The sequence below is a fragment of the Lipophrys pholis genome, assembly GCF_963383615.2.
Source record: "Lipophrys pholis genome assembly, chromosome: 12".
In the NCBI taxonomy this organism is placed as follows: domain Eukaryota; kingdom Metazoa; phylum Chordata; class Actinopteri; order Blenniiformes; family Blenniidae; genus Lipophrys; species Lipophrys pholis.
The window spans coordinates 29,043,614-29,059,263 of record NC_137641.1 but is presented as its reverse complement, the minus strand read 5'-3'; the positions used below and the strand labels follow the sequence as shown (position 1 = coordinate 29,059,263).

The 15,650-nt window shown below is 41.6% G+C and overlaps 1 protein-coding gene across 1 annotated transcript in view; it reads right to left on the bottom strand.

The window, feature by feature from the left end:
• kcnt1a (potassium sodium-activated channel subfamily T member 1a) overlaps positions 1-15,650 on the bottom strand; it is a gene marked incomplete at both ends in the record, with an annotated part of 54,830 nt that overhangs the window by 2,053 nt on the left and 37,127 nt on the right. The window contains 14 exons of the mRNA XM_080476402.1: positions 1,603-1,665; positions 1,746-2,040; positions 2,275-2,403; positions 2,481-2,564; positions 2,681-2,782; positions 2,890-3,001; positions 3,929-4,063; positions 4,160-4,231; positions 6,927-7,099; positions 7,250-7,355; positions 9,095-9,311; positions 9,394-9,623; positions 10,818-10,967; positions 12,687-12,795. Coding sequence (XP_080332528.1) covers positions 1,603-1,665; positions 1,746-2,040; positions 2,275-2,403; positions 2,481-2,564; positions 2,681-2,782; positions 2,890-3,001; positions 3,929-4,063; positions 4,160-4,231; positions 6,927-7,099; positions 7,250-7,355; positions 9,095-9,311; positions 9,394-9,623; positions 10,818-10,967; positions 12,687-12,795 — 1,977 coding nt within the window. The remainder of the gene's footprint in view (positions 1-1,602; positions 1,666-1,745; positions 2,041-2,274; positions 2,404-2,480; positions 2,565-2,680; positions 2,783-2,889; positions 3,002-3,928; positions 4,064-4,159; positions 4,232-6,926; positions 7,100-7,249; positions 7,356-9,094; positions 9,312-9,393; positions 9,624-10,817; positions 10,968-12,686; positions 12,796-15,650) is intronic.

Sequence of the window (15,650 nt, the reverse complement as noted above, 5' to 3'; positions counted from 1 at the left end):
AACCTCCTTTAGCCTAGGAACCACTATTGCTTCCTTTAAAACCTCCTTTAGCTTACGAACCACTGATGCTTCCTTTAGAACCTCCTTTAGCCTAGGAACCACTGTTGCTTCCTTTAAAACCTCCTTTAGCCTAGGAACCACTGTTGCTTCCTTTAAAACCTCCTTTAGCCTAGGAACCACTGATGCTTCCTTTAGAACCTCCTTTAGCCTAGGAACCACTGTTGCTTCCTTTAAAACCTCCTTTAGCTTAGGAACCACTGATGCTTCCTTTAGAACCTCCTTTAGCCTAGGAACCACTGACGCTTCCTTTAGAACCTCCTTTAACCTAGGAACCACTGACGCTTCCTTTAGAACCTCCTTTAGCCTAGGAACCACTGTTGCTTCCTTTAAAACCTCCTTTAGCCTAGGAACCACTGATGCTTCCTTTAGAACCTCCTTTAGCCTAGGAACCACTGTTGCTTCCTTTAAAACCTCCTTTAGCTTAGGAACCACTGATGCTTCCTTTAGAACCTCCTTTAGCCTAGGAACCACTGACGCTTCCTTTAGAACCTCCTTTAACCTAGGAACCACTGACGCTTCCTTTAGAACCTCCTTTAGCCTAGGAACCACTGATGCTTCCTTTAGAACCTCCTTTAACCTAGGAACCACTGATGCTTCCTTTAAAACCTCCTTTAGCTTAGGAACCACTGATGCTTCCTTTAGAACCTCCTTTAGCTTAGGAACCACTGATGCTTCCTTTAGAACCTCCTTTAGCCTAGGAACCACTGATGCTTCCATTAGAACCCCCTTTAGCCTGGGAACCACTGATGCTTCCTTTAGAACCTCCTTTAGCTTATGAACCACTGATGCTTCCTTTAGAACCTCCTTTAGCCTAGGAACCACTGATGCTTCCTTTAGAACCTCCTTTAACCTAGGAACCACTGATGCTTCCTTTAAAACCTCCTTTAGCTTAGGAACCACTGATGCTTCCTTTAGAACCTCCTTTAGCTTAGGAACCACTGATGCTTCCTTTAGAACCTCCTTTAGCCTAGGAACCACTGATGCTTCCATTAGAACCTCCTTTAGCTTATGAACCACTGATGCTTCCTTTAGAACCTCCTTTAGCCTAGGAACCACTGATGCTTCCTTTAGAACCTCCTTTAACCTAGGAACCACTGATGCTTCCTTTAAAACCTCCTTTAGCTTAGGAACCACTGATGCTTCCTTTAGAACCTCCTTTAGCTTATGAACCACTGATGCTTCCTTTAGAACCTCCTTTAGCCTAGGAACCACTGATGCTTCCTTTAGAACCTCCTTTAACCTAGGAACCACTGATGCTTCCTTTAAAACCTCCTTTAGCTTAGGAACCACTGATGCTTCCTTTAGAACCTCCTTTAGCTTAGGAACCACTGATGCTTCCTTTAGAACCTCCTTTAGCCTGGGAACCACTGATGCTTCCTTTAGAACCTCCTTTAGCTTATGAACCACTGATGCTTCCTTTAGAACCTCCTTTAGCCTGGGAACCACTAGGAACCACTTCTGGAGTTAAGGAGAAGTGGACAGGAAAGGAGATAGGAGGGCCTACTCGGAGGCGCCCTGCGCCCGGGTCGGGGTGCTCTCTACCTTGGAGGTAGCCCAGATTGACTCTGTTCATGACGTCGCTGGCCGTCAGGTTCGACAGGTCTTCTGCTGTGACATAAACGACATTTAGATGCGAATGTAAACACAAAGTTAAAGCGGGAACGCGACAGGAAAAGGCGCTTCACCGTATCCGGAGGTGGGGAGGCCCAGGTGCCTCATGCGGTTGCGGACCAGCTCGGACAGCTCCTCCCTCTCGGAGCGCCGGTAGAGGTTGAGGCGCTGCTGGGCGATGCGCTGGGCGTGGTCCTTGCTGGAGTCCCGGCTCGCCCCCTGCCACCGCACGCTCTTCTTGCTCAGACGCCGGGCCCACTGCATGCTCTTCTTCCTCCGCAGCGGGTGGTCCGGCTGCTCGCCGCCGCGGGTCTCGTCCGCCCGGTCCTTCGTGTCCTCGCAGTCGTCCACACTGACCGACACCTGAGACTGAGAGATTATTGGTTTTAATGGAAATAACAGAAAGCTGCTGCTTTATATGTAAAACGTATGTTCTATATAAGAATTTCTATACGTCTCCTAAAGGGGACCATGAGATTGATGATTAAATGATTAAAGTTCTGGTCCAGCCCCCGATTAGGATCAGCCTTAACTAAAAGCAAGTACAGGATGAATGGTCTTTGCTTTTTTGTAATTTTGTGATTTTTCATGATATTTTTTTACCTCAGAAGTTGAGAAGATGTGCGACTCGGTCCGATAGATCCCGATGGGAATCTCCGCACTGGAGGAGCAGAGCTTCTGAAACAACCTCCCGTACGTCCCGATCCACAGGTCCTCCTCTTTCACCTTCATCTATGAACACGAGAGACGGGCACGTTGTTGGTCCGGTAGATGACCGGGAGGTGGGATTTCTCGTTAATCTGACTCACAGCACAGAGGTATCCTGATCCAGGCGTGGTGTCCAGGCCCAGCAGCAGCCTCGCGATGAGAATCATGTAGTCCTTAACAAAAGACTTAACAAAAGACAAGACCAAATCAGCGAGCGAACACAAGAGGGCACTTGTGCTTTGCGAGGCCGAGACGTTTGGCCTCCCTGCAGCAGGATGCTTCACTCGGTGTTCCGACCCACCTGGTAGAGCAGCGTGTCCAACATGCTGATGCTGAACACTCTGCCGGCGGCGAAAGGCAGGCGGAACATGAAGGCCAGGTTGGAACCTTTGTCACGCTCCTTCTATCCAGCAGAGCCAGAAAGCACAGCGGCGGTCAGGACAGTGTTCGGGAGGCGGTTTCCTCTCACAGCCCGTCGACCCGAGAAGGAGACTGTGGTGGATGTCTTACCTTCTCCAGTTTGGACAGAGCCAGTGAATAGCAGTCCTTCGCTCTGAACTGCATGAAGCGCATGTTGGATGGATGAGTGAGCTCCGTGATGATACTCAGGCTGGGAAACAATCTGGAACCAGCAAAGACGTTTTGGAATTTTAACATTTTCGGCAGAAAACAGAACAGAACAAACACTCAGTCGTCCAACTCGTCCTCCGACGGAGTCACATCACCAACACGAAACACAAAACAAAACTCTTGATAATGTCACACAATTTGTTTGTTTTTAAACTAATTTTCACCAAACACATTCAATATATACTATACACAAGTTTTATATATAGTTTACACATGCACATGAAACATATATACCTACGTACACACGTATATACACTTACACATGAATGTACATAATATTAATAATAATATATACTATTTAAATGTCATCAGTTACGTTTTAAATATAAAATATAGTGTGGCAATATTTAAATTCATAATATTCTCTATCACAATGTATACATTCTATTATGTTTATTAAGTATTAATAATAACATATACTATTTAAATTTAATCAATTACATTTTAAATATAAAAAATAGTGTGGCAATATTTAAATTCATAATATTCTCTATCACAATGTATACATTTTATTATGTTTATTAAGTATTAATACCAATATATACATAGTATATATTATTGTTCTCCTCTGTAAACTTGTTGCTCTACTTTCTTTATACTTTTATGATTTAAAAAACTTTTAAACTGGTTCATGTTGGTGCTTTGTTTTATTTCATCAGCTCCATAATTTAAGCCCTGCTATTGTTACACTCCTTTTCAGTGTCGTTCCAGCGATTCGCACCTTGAAATGTAATTTTCCTCTTAAATCATTAATCATCGTCCCCTTCTCTCTCTAAAAATCTCTTAGAAATGCACCTCTGCTTGCTTCATATATCATTTAGAGAGTTTTGAGTTAAATCTGGTGTTTTTAAAGAATAATCTGATAGAATAAAAGATGGAGGAAAGATCAGAGGAAAAGAAAAACCTCCACTTCCTTCACCTGAACATCGTCTGTACGTTGACGATGGTTTTGGCGTCGGCCATGTAGTCCTCCTCGGCGCTCATCGTGCTCTCTTTATCCACAACCACCAAGTTATCAGCGTAGATGATGCCACACTGCAGCAGGCTGTCCAGGCTTAAACGCAACAAAAGCAAAATACAAATCAAAACATAATAACACCAGACGATAAATATAATACGTAATAAAATCATACTGCAAAACCACTCTTACTTGTCTATGGTCCCCGCCATGTAGTAGACCATCGGGAAACAGCAGATGGCCTCCAGGAAGTGATTATCGGGCCTGCGGGCAACAAATACGACATCGATGGAAAAAAATAAATACAATTTTTATATCTATCTATCTATCTATCTATCTATCTATCTATCTATCTATCTATCTATCTATCTATCTATCTATCTATCTATCTATCTATCTATCTATCTATCTATCTATCTATCTATCTATCTATCTATCTATATCTATATATATATAAATATATCTATCTATCAATATATCTATCTATCTATCTATCTATCTATCTATCTATCTATCTATCTATCTATCTATCTATCTATCTATCTATCTATCTATCTATCTATCTATCTATCTATATCTATATATATAAATATATCTATCTATCAATATATCTATCTATCTATCTATCTATCTATCTATCTATCTATCTATATCTATCTCTCTCTCTCTCTCTCTCTCTCTCTCTCTCTCTCTCTATATATATATATATATATCTATCTATCTAGATAGATAGATAGATAGATAGATAGATAGATATATTTATATATAGATATAGATATAGATATATATAGATAGATATATAGATAGATAGATAGATAGATAGATAGATAGATAGATAGATAGATAGATATAGATATATAGTCTGTAGTTCAGGAGTCTGTACTGGAAACCAGTTCAGGGTGTACTCTACAGAAGAATAAACTAACATGACTATAATAAGTAATAAGTAATAAGTACACGCTACTGCTACGATGGGAAAGACCTGAAAGCTGCAGCGAGACGGGGAGGAGTGCTGGTTCATGTTTCATTTTACACAAGATTGTCAAGCAAAAGTTGTTTTTCTTTTGGAGTAATTTGGAGTAACTTAACCACCAGGTTGGGAATTTCTTGGTTTGGATTCTGAGTTCCAGGGGACCAACTTATCTGAGATTTCTACTGAAATAGAATAACATTTTAGATGTAAAACAGAAGATATCCACTTCTGACTTGAAGAACTTTTTAACATTTAGTTTTTTTTTTTTAATGATCTAATGTGCTGATTTCTTTCACATCTTTTTATGTCCTGATGTCACATGACCTGCGTCGCTCAGGGGCGCTGAATGTCAACATGTGACACTTTTTCCAAAGCGTCACGCACTTTCACATTGTTTTGAAACTCAGCACAACTGTTCATCACTAATTCCGACAATATCGTTAATTTACCACTGATGGGAGAAGAAGTGAAGATATTACTTTTCCATATCGGGATACATCGATACATAAATACTTTTGCTTGTTAAAAGATGAAGTATGGCTACTTTTGCCAAAGAGGCCAGAACAACCACTGAGTTCTTAAGTAAAAGATTTTAGTTTGATTCTTTTGCGCTATAAAACTAAATTTTTACTATTAATACAAGGTTGATAATTCATTTTTTTTAGATTGTTAGATGTAAGCTATTATAATAATCAGAATTAAAACATATTTCACTATAACCATGATACATTTTATTTAAAAAGAAACTTTACACATCGACTCAAATTACAAGGGAAAATTTAACAGCTTTACATTTATACACCTGCTTTTTATACCTGATTTTATCTATTTCTATTTTTATCTTTTGCTTTGTAAAGTGTGTTTAGGTGGCCAGAAAGGCACGACACAAAATACATTATTACTATTAGTATTATTAGTATTCTTCTTCTTCTTATAATCATCATTATAAAAATGATGAATGTATTTATAACACACTTACATATATAATATTTTTACCTATTTGTATTTCGTCATTAACACTCAGATGTTATCTAATTAGTCAAATCTATTAGTACTATTAAACTGGACATGTCCAGTCTTTTTGGGGAGACAAGTGTGACGAGTCACTAATACTGTAATAATAAATGCTATCTAGTACTTTTTATGGTACTTTGGATGTTTTCACATCTTTTAAGTCGTCTTGCCGTAATCGTATTCACTCATTCACACACAGCAAATCAGGAGCCTCAACGGTAGTTTTAACTCCTTGGAGTGTCTTTAATCTGGAGCTGAGCGCACTCAGAGGGATTATTAATCCCTGCTTTCCTCCCTCACGACACCAGACAGAACATTGCTTTATACATCTGACCGGTCCTGCCGACCAGAGACCCGAGGCTGCTGTGAACGCTCGGAACGCAAAGCGAGTGGGTGAGAGAGAGAGAGAGAGAGAGAGAGAGAGAGAGAGAGAGAGAGAGAGAGAGAGAGAGAGAGAGAGAGAGAGAGAGAGAGAGAGAGAGAGAGAGAGAGGAGAGAGAGCGAGCTGCACACAGGTAGAGTTTATTGTTTGGTGTGTGTTTCTATGCGAGAGCATGTGGGGGCTGAACATGGGGGACACATCCGGACTGTCGATGAAAACCTGCGTGGCGTTTTCGCCAAAGAAACAATTTTCTCTCCCCTTGTAGCAATATATATATATATATATTACAGAATATCATTCAACTTCAAGGCGAAACAAGTTACCATGGCGACCGTCTGGAGGTACGGCAGAGCAGCGTTTATTTTTTTCCTCTCCTTTGTCGCTAAAAACACACCGTCACCGGCGAGCGGCGGCAGTAACTCTCGAATCTGTGCTGACAATGGAAGCCCACCTCCGCAGTCCTGAGTGCTCGGCTTTTAACATACCTAATGGTTCCCAGCGTGAAGCGGGGTGGGGAGGGTGGGGAGGGGGGATTGAAGGGTGGTGGTGGGGGGGGTCGATGTGTGTTGTGCGTCTTCAGGTGAACTCACGGGTTGTCGAGCAGCAGCACGATGGGGTTGAGTTCCTTCCTGGGTCTGTAATACGCTCGCAGAGGCACTATGAAGTTGTACAGGCCGTTGCCGGCCGTCTCCGCCGACACGATGATGAGTTTGTTCTTGAAACCATAAGCTTTGGCATCCTCGAAGCTGTTGTGCCTGCATCCCTGAAAAACAACAAACAGAAAAAAACAAGACAGGTATTTGTGATGAGCAGTTGAGGCGTGATGAGAGAGAGAGAGAGAGAGAGGGGGGGGGGGACTGATGGAGGCAGTGAGGAACAGAGTGTCTAAGTTGAAGGAACGGCGGCTGCCCACCTGGTCCAGTCGTAGGCAGCAGAACGGGGCTTTCTCAGCCAGCAGATGGCACAAGGTGGGCGAGCTCCCGATGTACGGAGAATTAGGGGGATAACCTTTCACATACCTGGCAACAAATTCGAAAAAAAAAAAAAAAAAAAAAGCACCAATGACACATTTCATTCAAGCATACTACGTCCATCCGTTTCTCTCGCTGTCGCGTCTTGTCGTGCAGACGGGGAAAAAACAACAACATTTAGAAACACTTGGATCTAAAAATGATGCGTTCTTGAACTGATAGAAACTCGAAACTCAGCGTCTTCTTCACCTTTTCAGACTTAAAGTTTTAATCTTTAACAGAATTGTTTGGATTTAGTTTAAATTGCTGGTAAATTTCTTAATCGTGTTCAGTAACCAGTGGGAAGAAGAGGTTTCCAGGATGTACCTCTAAGTAGGAGTAACCAGGTGGAGGAAGGCGAGAGAGACAGCAGGACCCATTAATTCTTTGATTGTCTGCTTAATTGGAAACAGTGAAATGAGTGTTATTGTTGTTTTTCTTCTGTTTTTTAACAACGCCATAATCACCAACTGAACATCATACTTCATTGTAGCACCTGGTTTTAAATGCTAAATAGGGCAAAAAGAAATCAGAAAATGAGGAATTCACCGAGAAAAGGTCGTCAATAAAAGTGTCAAGACTAAATTTGAATTAATAGATTTTCTGTGAGCACTAAAGAATTAAATTAGATTAAATTATCACTTCCTCCTGGTCTGGTCGGTCCAGAAACCTTCAGTATTCTAAGTTTCTAGCTCCTCCTTGATTTTCCTCCATTTGAATATTGGACCATAGGAGCTGCATTCAGAATCTGCTGTGTCTGTGTGAGCTGGACTGGCTCCGCCCACACATGCCCATCTTGGGAAGAGGAGGAAGTACCTCCTCTCGTGGTGCCATGTGCCAGAGCAGAGCTGCCTGATTGTGGGAGGAGTCAAAGGGAGGGCCTACCTTGATTGGGATTGGCTAAACCCCCAATGACACTATATAGGGTTTGATTTCTGATTGGCTGGTTGGAGCAACACACTTTTTAAAACCTGAAACAAGCCAGGGAGAGAGAGGACAGACTGTCTTCACTTCTGGGGCGTCAGTCCAGGTATGGGGACGATTAGTACTGCTGGAGAACCTCTAGGAAGTGAATTTTTCATGATATGACCCTTTAAAGCAAAAGTACAATAATCCTCATGCATGAAAATTACATCAATATAAAACAATAGTATTTGCTAAATGTTCAGTCATAATAATTTAACTGCAATGTCTCATCTGAACCAGAGGTGTCAAACACAGTGTAGTTCAGGAGTCACATACAACCCAATCTCATCCTGAGGGGGGGTGGGGGGTATAGTAGTGCCATTATAACCTTAAAGTTTAAGCTTGAAAGTTTTTCTTTGCTGTGTCGCAGCATCTGTGTGATGAAAATGTCTATATTTTTGGCTATTAAGAAAAAGTACAACAAATGCTACACAAAGCTAATTTAAATGAGAATTTCTGGCGCCAAAATACAGTGAAATGTCCAGAAAACGTCTATAGCTGTTGCGTTATGCATGTTTTCCTCTTGTGTGACACGTTAAAACAAAATGCTAAATAACTCAGAAAGGTACAAAGTCTAATATAAACTGCTTCAAGCAGCAGAAACTAGAAGCACACACACAAAATGGGATTATAACGTTCTGATCAGATAACAGACAATAACACTCCTAAACGTTCAGATCATTTGGAAGGTTTTTCAATAACAATAGTTGTTGTTGACTCTTGCTCTCGTCAGAGACGACACGTTATAACTACTAACCACCGTCACTGAATTAATCTCTTACTCGGTCGGCGAGTGTCCCTTCTCATCCGTGAAGACAGAGTCGTCCTCTGATTGGTCGCTCAGGAGGTCACACGGCAGGATGGAGGTGGAGTCGGCTATTTCCTGGACCGGGGCGATGCTCGGCCGGCGGCCCCCCGACCCGTTCACTGTGGGCGGGACCAGTTTCCCGCTGGACACGTCCGGCGGGCTGGTGTTCTGGAGATCGATGGCAACAGTCCCTGTGAATGCAGGCGTTCTGTTTGGTTTCAGACCGGATCTGCCTCAACGTGACCGGACGCGTGGCAACGGCTCGGTTCTCACCCATGCTGGCGATGATGCTGTGCACGGGGAGCTGCGACGGTCCGTCGAACAGCCCCCCCGCCGGACGGCCCTTCCTCTCCTCCTGGTTGAAGATGAAGGCGGAGTTCTCCTCCTTGGTGATGTTGATGTAGTAGCAGGTGTCTGTGGCGGCCATGATGTGTCGCGGGCCGGGGTTCAGCAGGATGCTCTTGTTTTCCTCTCGCTTTATCCCGATCAGACAAACGCCGTACCTGCAAACGTCACACGGCCCGAGTCAGCGGGGAACACTTCAAGCAAAGACGCATTTCTGCTCTTAAAGGCGTCATATTATGCAACTTTTCAACACTTTCACATGGTTCTTATTTGTCCTTATTTGCTTCTCCTTGATTTTCCTCCATTTGAATATTGGATCATTGAAGCTACATTCAGAATCTGCTGTGTCTGTGTGAGCTGGACTGGCTCTGCCCACACATGCCCATCTTGGGACGAGGAGGAAGTACTTCCTCTTGTGGTGCCATGTGCCAGAGCAGAGCTGCCTAACTGTAGGAGGAGTCAAAGGGAGGGCCTTCCTTGATTGTGAATGGCTAAACCCTCGATGACACTATATAGGGTTTGATTCCTGATTGGCTGGTTGGAGCAACACACTTTTTAAAACCTGAAACAAGCCAGGGAGAGAGAGGACAGACTGTCTTCACTTCTGGGGCGTCGTTCCAGGTATGGGGACGATTAGCACTGATGGAAAACCTTTAGAAAGTGAATTTTTACATAATATGAGCCCTTTTAAGTCAAAATTAAACAATTTTACTCAGATTGAACAAAAATTTGAATTTGGGTTTGGAGCTGTGGGATATTGTGGCTGTTTTTATAACATTTCGGACATCAAGACATGTTTTAGTTTAGGAGTAGTGGTCGGTGCTCTCGCCTCACTCGCCCATAGTAAGCTGGGAATGGCTATAGTGGATGGATGGATGGATGGAGGGATGGATGGATGGATGGGCTGTTAGTCACTTGATCTTACCAACGAAGCATGCTCTAGATCAGAGGCCTCATGCAGTCTAATTTCATCTTAAGCGGGACGGACGGGTAAAATAGATAAGAAATACAGTAAAAACGTTTTCTTTGTTGTGGCGCAGAGTATTTGAGATTAAAATGTCTATATTTTCACAAACAAATCGAACAATGACGGTCTAAAATTGTGATAACGTTGTTGGGTAAACGAGCGTCACATGGTAACGTGAACCATGTTTGTCGATTTCACCGAAACTCGGGAAAACCATTCATCAGACACAAAATATCTGGATTATTGTCAAACTCCCATAATTCCTGTCAAACTGGAGTGAACCGACAAAGGGAAACAGACCGACCAGGAACATGAAACAAAACCCCCTGCGGTTCCTCTGTCAGCATCTGAGGAAGATGCCGGAGGTTTACGTGTCGGAACTCACTTCTTGTGAGCGTGAAAGGAGGCGTAGGTGAAGCTTTTTCCGTTGTACTCGCCGAAGAACTTGCTGTCGGACACTCGGATGTGGTAGACCTCGTTGCCGGAGCAACACCCGTACATCCTCTGCCACTGCTCCGGAGACTGCTGTCCCTCTCTGCACTCGTTCAGACAAAATCACAAGGGTCACTCAGTCGTTAATGATACCTGAAGGACTTTAATTACCCCGGTTTGGTTGGATGGCGTGTTCTTCTGGGTGTGGAGCGCCGCATTATGTAATAACGCTGCATTTTGTAATAAACGCTGCTGCATTGTGTAATAACTTGTTGCATATTGCAGCAGTTATTACAAAATGTGGGATGAATGATTAGATCCACTAAGTGACACTTAGAATCGAGTTTCATTTCTTCAAGAAAATAGAAAAGTCTGGTTAGAAATACCGATTGGCTGGTAACTTAAAAAACCTAAAAGCCACAATGTGAACGAAATGATCAAATATTAAACCGATGATTTGTTCAGTTTTTCCTCACGGGGCACAAATGACACAGTAAAGAGGGTAAATAAATGTCCTAAATATACTTCAGTGGGACTGTAATCTCCACAGAAATGCCAGGAGAATGCAAAGCCTCCTTCAGTCTTCAGTAACATATGATCATGATCAATCAATCCTAATTGTCGTATATAAAAAAGAAAAAGCTCCATTTGTCCGCCCTGCGTCCCTCCGGAGCCTCGGGGTCACATCAAGCAGACGTCTTGGTTTAGCTCCGCCAGGCTTTTGTACTTGATTCTGCTGATCACAGTTATTTTGACGCTCTTTCATGAGAAATGTTCAGGATGATGCTTTGCTTGTCTGCACACAAACAATGTAAGAGTACAGACAAACCCGGGTACACCTCCGTGTTCACGCTCAACAACTAAAGAACAGAGAGCTGCACTTTCTGAAGCGTTGTCAGGCGCACAGCGAGAAGCGAAGCCCCCACCCCGCCACCCCCCGCCCCCCCAGCCACTGACATCAGCTTTTAAAAGTGATCTGTTTGCATGCTGGGAGAAATCATTTTCCTCCAGAGAGCTTTTCATACTGTTTTACAGGAGAACACATGCTAGGGAAAAAAAAAAATCAATTTAGGCACCGCCTGTTCTCTCTTTCTGTGCTCTCTCTCTCTCTCTCTCTCTCTCTCTCTCTCTCTCTCTCTCTCTCTCTCTCGTCCTGCTGCGATCCACATTGAACGGGGACCTTTTAACCTCCTTCATGGATTCTATAGTCACACCGAGGAGGTGCAGGAACTTGAACTTTGCAGAGAAATCAATCGGCCTCCTGACTAATCCCCCCTCCCCCGTCTATTCATTCATTTTTATTTTTATTTATATTGTTTGTATTTGTAGATGTGTATTGTATATCTATCTATCTATCTATCTATCTATCTATCTATCTATCTATCTATCTATCTATCTATCTATCTATCTATCTATCTATCCATCCATCCATCCATCCATCCATCCATCCATCCATCCATCCATCCATCCATCCATCCATCCATCCATCCATCTATATTATTCTTATTTATTTATATTCGTAATTTGTAATCTCTCTCTCTCTCTCTCTCTCTCTCTCTCTCTCTCTCTCTCTCTCTCTATCTATCTATCTTTCTATATTATTCTTATTCTTATTTATTTATATTCGTAATTTAAATATTTTTGGACTTAAGTTCTCTTCTTAGTGGGCGGGTCACTTATTTCCCTCAAGCTAAGGTTTTATGTTTTATAACCTTTTGATGTTTAAGTCTGTTACCAGATCATTTTCTATAATAATAGAAAAAAAGAAAAAAAAGAAAAGACATGGACCGTCCAGGAGGAGGTGAGGTGAAGTGTAACTGACCGTCCACGGGAGGTGTGCACGAGGAGCGTGACCAAGGTGGAGGTGGCGGGACACACGCAGTTGAGAGCCAACATGGCGTACTTGAACTCCTCCTCACACACGACATGATCTGAAATGTAGAGGCAAAGGAACCGGTGACATCATGAGTCACTTCAGCATCTTCAATATGGAATTGGAAACCTTAAGAGGGACGGTATGTCAAATTTAGGTTCACTTAACAGGCGTTTTCAATGTTTTTACAATTTATCACATACGAACGTCTCCATCCTTGACGAAAGACATTTTACTTTGGCATAAGAAATTGCTGCTTTATATAAAGTTTCCATGATCAAGTACAAACCAACAGGCAGCATTCAGTCTGAAAACCCAAGTAAAGATTTATTGACAGTGAACAAAGCTTTTAAAATCTAAAAACGCAACTTAACACCACCGAGAACTACACATATCTGTAGTCCCGCCTAAATTTTATTTAGATTTTAACTGGTGATTTGCTTTGTTGTTATTATAATAATAACAATAACAACAACAACAACAACAACAACAACAACAACAACAACAACAACAACAACAACAACTATTATTATTATTATTATTATTATTATTATTATTATTTATTTTAAGTTAAAAAAATTGCCTTAAGTTCTATTTTAAGTATCTAACTATCAAAATATAGTAATTTCTTTTATGGCTAGAGGCTGTTTCAGTTTTTTGATATTCCCTAAAATCTACTAAAATTAAGTAAAATAGCCATATAAGAAGGAAAACACTGTACAATGCCAGTGATTAAAGAGGCTTCTTGATATGTATACACCAGAGGTGTTAAAAACCTTTTTGTTCAGGGGCCAGAGCAGTAAAATAGTGCCGTAACAACCTTAAACCTCCGAGACAACCTAAAATAATGTCTATCTGGACGCCGGGTCCCGGAAGGTTAAAATGAATAGAAACTGCTTGAAAACCGCCGTTTCTGGTGACGACAGTAATCTGCTGCACAACCCAAAATACCACAGCAGGTCCTAGGAGGTTAAATTTAAACTTTTAAAGTTTTTTTGTTGTTGTGGCGCAGAGTATACGTGATGAAAATGTCTACATTTTCACTATTTTCACAAAACCAAACAATTTGTGTTGTGTTCTCTCCAAAACTCCTCAGAAATTTGTTTAAAAAAAATCACTGTTTTCTTTGACATTTTTTTAAATGTTCTTCTTGCGGGTCATTTTTGGCCCACGGACATTATGCTTGACGCCTGTTTTAGGTTATAAAATATTAACGACTACTCTTTCTGTTACTAACAGATGCATTTTGCAAACTAATTTAATGTTTACCATTTTGACTATCACTAAAAAATGTTAATAGGCGAGCGCAGTGTCGTAATCACGGTAAAATATTGAAACTAAATCCCTGCGAAGCAGAACACCAGGTAGGAGTTCACATGTTTAACTGTGGCGGTGTTAAGGGCAGTTTGGTGCCGTCGCAGTGATTTCATGGAGTCCTCGCTGGTTGCCTGGCAACAAGAAAGCCATGAAGCCCAGAGGGAAATAATTACAGCCTTCAACTCTCTGTAAAATGATCGTTTTCAGAGCTTTAAAACACTTTTTTAGGGTCGGTATGACTCCACGGAGTCAGACGTAACAATAGAGGACTTCTCAGATGCTTCCTGCGCAGGCGACTTAATCAGTCTGCGGCTTTAGCTTCGTCGTCAGACTCTCAGAAAAACAAACATTTCTTTTGGTGGCGGCAGAAACACGGTGACTTTAATTTCCCTGCTGGTGAAAAAAACAAAAAAACAGCCTTTTGATTTCTGACGCCGCAGAAGCTCATCTTCCCACAAACGGTCTCTGTGAGTGAGCTTTGGTACAAAGGGTGAGGGTTGGTGAGTTTTTACAGATTTCAGATGGAGTTAGTTTTGTTTTAAAATTAGTCCGCCGCAGTTGATAAATCTCACCGTCTGGAAAGTCACACACTGAAGCATGCCCTCCTCTGAATGAAATGCTATTGAAATGACATTAAAACTAACTGATTGTGTCGCTATGCTTTCATTTATTCACGCAGGTATGTGATAGTTTATTTCCTCAGCATGTGATTTCTAATCAGAATTTGATCTATTTCATTCAGACTTTATGGGGATTTTGTTCATGATCCAGGGAATCGTTTGTGAAGCACACAGGGGGCAACCAAACTAAATATTTGAAAATGAAATCTGCCATGATGTCTTTATTGGACCTTGTAAGGAATATTTAATCCAGGTGTAAACTGTTGAGGGTGTCGTTCTGCTGGAGAGCTGCGAAACTCAACTTCAGAGGCCATTTGAGGACAAAAAAGTCCCATTAACTCGTATTAAGATCCATTTGTAAAATCTCATCGGCATTACAAAATAATACTACCGAGGACTATGTCGCTCTAGAAAATTTGTAAATTTGAGCCAAAATGATCCAAAATCTGGCACAATCTTCCAAATAACCGACTTCCTGTTGAGTTTGTGTGTCACCGACTTGTGTGTGCCTGATTCTGTCGCTTTAGGTGAAACATGATCCTGGGGCGGACTTTTTTCAGATTCTGCAGGTGGCGCTGTTGAGCCATTTTGCCAGTCACGTGTGTGATCCCCCCCCCCCAGTTATCAGATTTTTCGCCGGGTCTGATGTGTGTGCAAAGTTTTGTAACTTTTCAAGGGTCTTTAATCCTCGAAAACGTCTTTGTTTTGTCGGGATAACAACAACAACAACAACAACAACAACAACAACAACAACAATAATAATAATAATAATAACTATATGGATAAGCGGGGTAGAAGATAATACTACTACTACTACTACTACTACTACTACTAATTATTATTATTATTATCTATTATTATTATTTTTTAGAATGATGCAGGTTTTGTTGCTCAAAAAAGCTTTTGTAAAATCCATGTAATTGTTAATTCACCTCATAGCTGTGGAACAGGATCACTTTTTCTCATTGCTTGAAAA